The 5,705-nt window shown below is 43.8% G+C and overlaps 1 protein-coding gene across 3 annotated transcripts in view; it reads left to right on the top strand.

The window, feature by feature from the left end:
- Positions 1–330: 330 nt before the first annotated feature.
- The window catches only part of tmeff2a (transmembrane protein with EGF-like and two follistatin-like domains 2a), a gene marked incomplete at its 3' end in the record, with an annotated part of 180,747 nt that continues 175,372 nt past the window's right edge, over positions 331–5,705 (top strand). The window contains 1 exon segment of one of the 3 annotated variants that reach the window (XM_032512961.1): positions 331–1,121. In XM_032512961.1, the coding sequence (XP_032368852.1) occupies positions 932–1,121 (190 nt within the window). In that variant the 5' untranslated portion in view covers positions 331–931. 3 annotated transcript variants of the gene reach the window in all.

The following is a 5,705-nucleotide window of genomic DNA, read 5'->3' as shown; positions in this document are numbered from 1 at the left end:
CCCCCCATTGCCTATTCATGGTGTAGGCACCACCAAGTTATAGGACAACAGGCACCTCGCTTACTTTCGCTCCCTTTTTTTCTTTTTTATACTTCTCTCATTCTGTTTTCCTATCTTTTGCCTACTCCACCAGTAAGATATTCCAAATATAATGGAGGACCCCCTCCCTCTTAGCATCATACTCCACGTGATCATAACTACGGTAGAATCCAGTTGCATGTGTGTGTGCGTGTGTGAGAGAGATAGACAGAGAAAGAAAGAGAGGGGGAGAGAGAGCGAGAGAGAGAGAGAGCAAAAGCGAGAGCGACAGAGAGACAGAGAGAGAGAGAGAGAGAGAGAGAGAGAGAGAGAGCCCAACTCGCTGAGACTCTGAACTCTCCGCACATAGCAAAGCTCCAAAGTAAACGGGAGGGACCGCTGCGCTCGTGCAGGAGATCTGCTCGTCTCACCCGTGGATACTACCACACAGCCGCCGTCGTCTCCAAACCCGGTCCGTGGGATACCTACCTAATCTGGCTACATCCTCTGAGTTTTACAGTTTTATCACCTCTTTTTTTTTAAATCACCCCCCTTTTTCTCTTCTCATCTTTCCTTTCCTCTCCACATCTTTGAGCATCATCTCCTTCTCGCAAGTCGTCTTGCCTGTCTGGCTAACTTTTCCACCCTGACTCCATCCCACACAACAACCTCCTCCATCGCTCACCAAGCCTCGGTAGTTTCCACCCTCCAGTCCTCCCTCCCCTGGATCGGGCGGAACCCATTCGGTCAGTTTACACTGGGGGCACTGCTACATGGGGCGCACGGTCTCGCACGGAAAATGGTCTGCAGTCGGTATCTAGGTGCCCCGCTGAACCTGCAGGGATTGGAGTTATCGGAACGGAGTGTCTGCATCTCTTCCCCACGTCGCGTGTGCTGTCGGGGACAGTGAGATATGGGTCTCTCTGCGGCGGCGCAGGCACCGCTCGAGGAGCCCCGACGGCTGCGCCAGTGGAGCGGGACGGCGGGAGGCTGGCTCCGGATCACGCTCGTGTCGTTTCTCGCCACTTTACCTGTGGAGCAGCTGCGCGCCTTCCCGTCCTCCCTCAGCGACTGCCAGACGCCGACCGGCTGGAACTGCTCCGGTGAGTCCCTTGTTGAGGCAGAGTCTCGCTCCAGGCTCTTGTTTGTGCACCCATTGTCCAATAGTAGCTGAACCAGCAAGACGCAGCATTTAAGAGGACCGAATCAAAGTTTAGAAGAGCTCTTAAAACGAGTCATTCTTTTTATGTGTGTATCCTGACACCATGCCTTGGTTCGGTGTTGGTGCTGGTGCTGTGGAGCATGTAGGCTGTGAACACTGCAAAGCCAGCGGTGATGAGAGGATGCAGAGTTTCTGGGTTCCTTGATGTGCATGTAGCCTCGTTGAGTTTGTCTCGGAGCATGACAGCGAGCCAGGCATTCACCACCGACCATGTCAGAATAATCACCTGGCAGGCAAGGGATCAATGATGTCGATCCGAGACAAAGTGAAAAGCAACAGCAGTGAGGGTCGTTTTAACGGGGGGTGTGGGGGGTGGGGGGTTGTTGCCAGAATATTGCGATGTGCGCCATAATAATAATAATAATAATAATAATAATAATAGGCTACAAACACTGTTAGTTTACACAGTCGCATCAAGCCTGTATGCGGCTGTGGAACTTGAACATACATGGTTCTATTCAACTCCTGGCTATTTCATAGGCTACTGCTGAGGCTGATTTGAATTCCCCAAATTCTGGAATAAATCACACAGAGAAAAAATAAATCTCGTAAAATTGGCTAATTTTGGCGTCCCAACCGTTTCAAAATGCGTTACTTTGAGTAGCGCCCAAATGTAGCCGCTTACTGTATAGGCCACTGAGCTGTAAACTAGTTTTCTCTCCACGGTGCCCCGAGCGATAAAAGGAGCGGAGCGGAGCGGGCTGCAGCGCCTCGCCTCCCGGTGTAAATCCGCCGACTGTGCCGCCGTATTTCCCCTGTCGCCTGCCCAAGTCTGAACCCTTAAAACAGCTCCAAGCCGATTCCACACACTCATGGGCAGTAGCGGCAGGCTTTTGAAATTAAAGCTCATAACAAGCCACACATCAATATGGATTCATGACTGCCGTTTGCAGCCTAAACACCAGTAGGTTATACTTAGATGTTAATATAAAATAAGAGGGGCAAACATTTCTATGATATGTATATTACATACATCATGGAAATATTCTATGTAACAATTAGCTGGCAGGAGATCAAAAACCAAAGAAGATAGGGATCTTATTTGGATATCAAAGTTGTTAAAATGAATTTGATTATGATAATGGGCTCATTAGGCTATGCTTTATTAAAACACAAACCAGACCAAATGGGATTTTTTATTATTATTATCATAATGTATGGCATTTGAAAGATTGTTGTCATCATTTTACACATCCTTGGTATTTCAATATTTAAAAAAATATATTTAGTCTTGTTGGTGCGGTTCCTTAGTGGTTCACCCTCTTAAGTGAGCATATGTTTATTTAGATTCTCCATTGAATAAACCATGCTCATATGTGTTGTATTATATTGGAAGATGACTTTGTGTTGCTGTTGGGTAATGATGGTCATTATGACAGATAATGGCACATATCCTGTCCAAATACACACTTGCCCTCCACCTCACTTCCTGACACGCTCTCATATGCATTTCAAGGCTTTTATCCAACAAGCCTTGAGGAGGCTTAAGTGCATATACAGTACTGACAACAAAGCACACACACACACAGGCACCCACATCAATTACAAGTAATAGGACAGAACAAGTGACACGTGATCCATTGTAAAAAAGATAAACCCCTTTCAATAATAATAAAAAAAAACACAGACAGTAATTGCATGGGGCTTAATTATCCAGTCCTTCCTGCATATCATGCACGTTAACAACAACACTAATGTGTGACAGTTTTCAACCCAGGGAAAATAAGGCAGGGCAAAAAAAAAAAGCGTTTGCTGATGAGCTCAGTGTCATCTCAGTGCTAAGAGTCATGTAAATGGGAATGGGGTATCAGTGCCAGCAGTGCTGCCTTTGACCCGGGGTGTTGAATGAGATTCTGTTCCATGGACTTAAACAGAGCGGGAGGAAAAGAAACTTGGTTTAACAAAGATTGTCATTCTTTTTGGTTTGCTATTTGTGGATGGCCATGAACAACTGCCATTGAAGGCTTCAACTGAGACAGAACAGAGGATCCCAAAATGATCTCGACACTAAGTTAATCTTTGTTCTATTGTGTGAGCAGATAGATTCGGTCTCGAGCTGCCTATGGTTAACCCACTGTGTCATTGGGATACATGCAATGTGTGAAGCTGCATTAGGCAGCTCATACATACTTAAATATGTATAACAACAGTGAAAATGTAACAGAAAAAGGCCATTTATTTCCATTTCTCTACATGCTGTGTGTTTAGCATATTAATGATGTACTGTATGTTTGTGTATGGCAACCTGTAATCTACACATAAGAAGTGCAAAAGTAAGACTTCACAAGACTTCAAAAGAATTACACAACTGTAAAAATGTTTTGTCACCAGCCCTCCATATGAAAAGAGTGATATTATAGGAAATAAAGTGTTAATTAGAGAATTCACAGCATATTTTATTTATTTATTTCCTGTTAAAATTTTAGATATTTTCACATGCCCCAGGCGTAATTAATCAAATGAATAATGGCTGAATTCCATTTAGCTCCTTGGGTTTCAGGTATTGTGCAAGCTGGCTCATTGTCACAGTGTCATGGCTTACTGGGATACTATTGACGGCTAGAACGGAGCCATTGTTAATGTTATCAGTAACACCGGTGCTCCTTCTACTGTGACCAGTTTGAAAAAGGCCTTTTTGATCATACAGGGCGAGTTGTTCAAATTATCTGTAGACTGGAAATGGTTGGACGTTCATGAATTAACCAGTGGATTATGCTAATTTTCAGGATTTAGAAGTCAAAATGTGATACAAGATATACTTAATGCATGGGGGAAACATGGCATTATTTTGAAAAATTGGAAATCACTTGTTTAGCCATGTCTGGTTTCTGTTCTCCTTTGGACTGTTGAGGTCATTAGGGAATGCACCCTTGAAGTGCACTATGTAGCCAGGGTCAACATCTGAGAACTCCATCGAACGCAACCCAGGAGCTTAAATACAAACTCACAAGACCAACAGAATGAACACATTGCATTCAGATAACACCCAATTAGTGGAAAGGCCTAACATTATTTCTAAAATACAACAAAGTGACTATTTAATAATATTAATCAGATTTCTGGGAGAGGGTAGGGAAATCAACCTACCTGCATGGCTCCGGCAGTGTTTCCACTGCTTTTCTTTGAAAGCTTGTCACAATCAACTGAGCTAAGCATGGCTAAGTTGTGCTTCTGCTGTGCCAGCTTTGCTTTCAGTAGGTCTTTGTTGTGTTGCACCCTCTTGATCATGTCAAGAGTTGAATTCCAACGCATTGGTACATCCCGGACTAGGGATTCTTCTGCTTTCCCATGAGCGGCATGCTGAACTTTCTTATCTGCTGTGTTGGCAGGACTGCGTTTGAAATGTCCAACAACTTTCCGGCACTTGGCTAAGGAACTAACAAACCCACTGTCACAGAGAGCAACTTTATTTGGCATATGTTTGAGTGGTGGACTCCTTGCTGCAGCAGGCGGAGCAGGCGGGGGTGGCTTCTGGGACTCCAGCCACATATGTTTTTTTCAAAATCCCTGAATTTTTGAAGGTTTTAAAATAACTTCAACTTTGTGTCATTTTTCCTCAGTTCCTGACTGGAACAGCAAATCAATGGAGCAAAAATTCTATTAGTGGGGACGTTTTTCCATTCATTCTGTGATCCATAATGCTGTTTACACCAAATTACTACCCTACTCTTGTTATGTAACATAAAAGTAGTAACATCAGACAAATTTTGCCTGTCTTTAGGTAGCAAGAGTGAAAATTTGTCATCCTCAACATAGTTGTGTTCTAGTTTCAGAATGCTGAAGACAGTTTTAGAACAATTAGATACAAAATAGGATGCAGGCTCTACAGGAAGATTATATTCCTTGGCAACTATCATGCTTTTCTCAAATCATGTACAGTTTTTTTTCAAATTTACTGCCATTCTTTAATCACATATATTGAAAAATATTGCATAGCCGTTAAATAGAGCATGCCTCCGAATCCCCTCCCACCAGGTTTGGACTGAGACTGTTTGCAACGTCTGACGCTGCCAATGGTCGGGACTTTGCCCGTTATCTTCCAGTCCTTTGCAACTTCAGCTCATGCTTCAGCAAAATGCCTTTCCTCTGTTTTTAACACACCTACAGTGAACATGTGCAGTTTCCATTTGTCATTGATTATGTGTGCCATCACACCGAGGCAGTTATGGTTGCATACTGATGTCCGGTGGTCTCCAGTCAGTAACATACATGTAGCTTGTGTCATCTGCTTTCTTTGCCTTCTCAATGCCATACAATTCAAGAATTGTAGTGACAACAGTTCCCTTCAAAGATGTTTTGTATAACGTGTAACATTATGGTAACAGGGCTGTAGTACTTGAGTCCGGTCTTGTACAGACTCGAGACAGTTTTTTTGGTCTCATACTTGTCTTGGATTCGCTGGTATTTGGACTTGGACTTGTCTCGGCCTCTGCCACTGGTCTTGCCAAATATGGCTTTTGGTCTC

Source organism: Etheostoma spectabile, chromosome 4, assembly GCF_008692095.1.
Source record: "Etheostoma spectabile isolate EspeVRDwgs_2016 chromosome 4, UIUC_Espe_1.0, whole genome shotgun sequence".
NCBI classification, from domain to species: Eukaryota; Metazoa; Chordata; class Actinopteri; order Perciformes; family Percidae; genus Etheostoma; species Etheostoma spectabile.
Note: the sequence above shows the minus strand (reverse complement) of the source record. Positions and strands in the feature narration are given on the sequence as shown.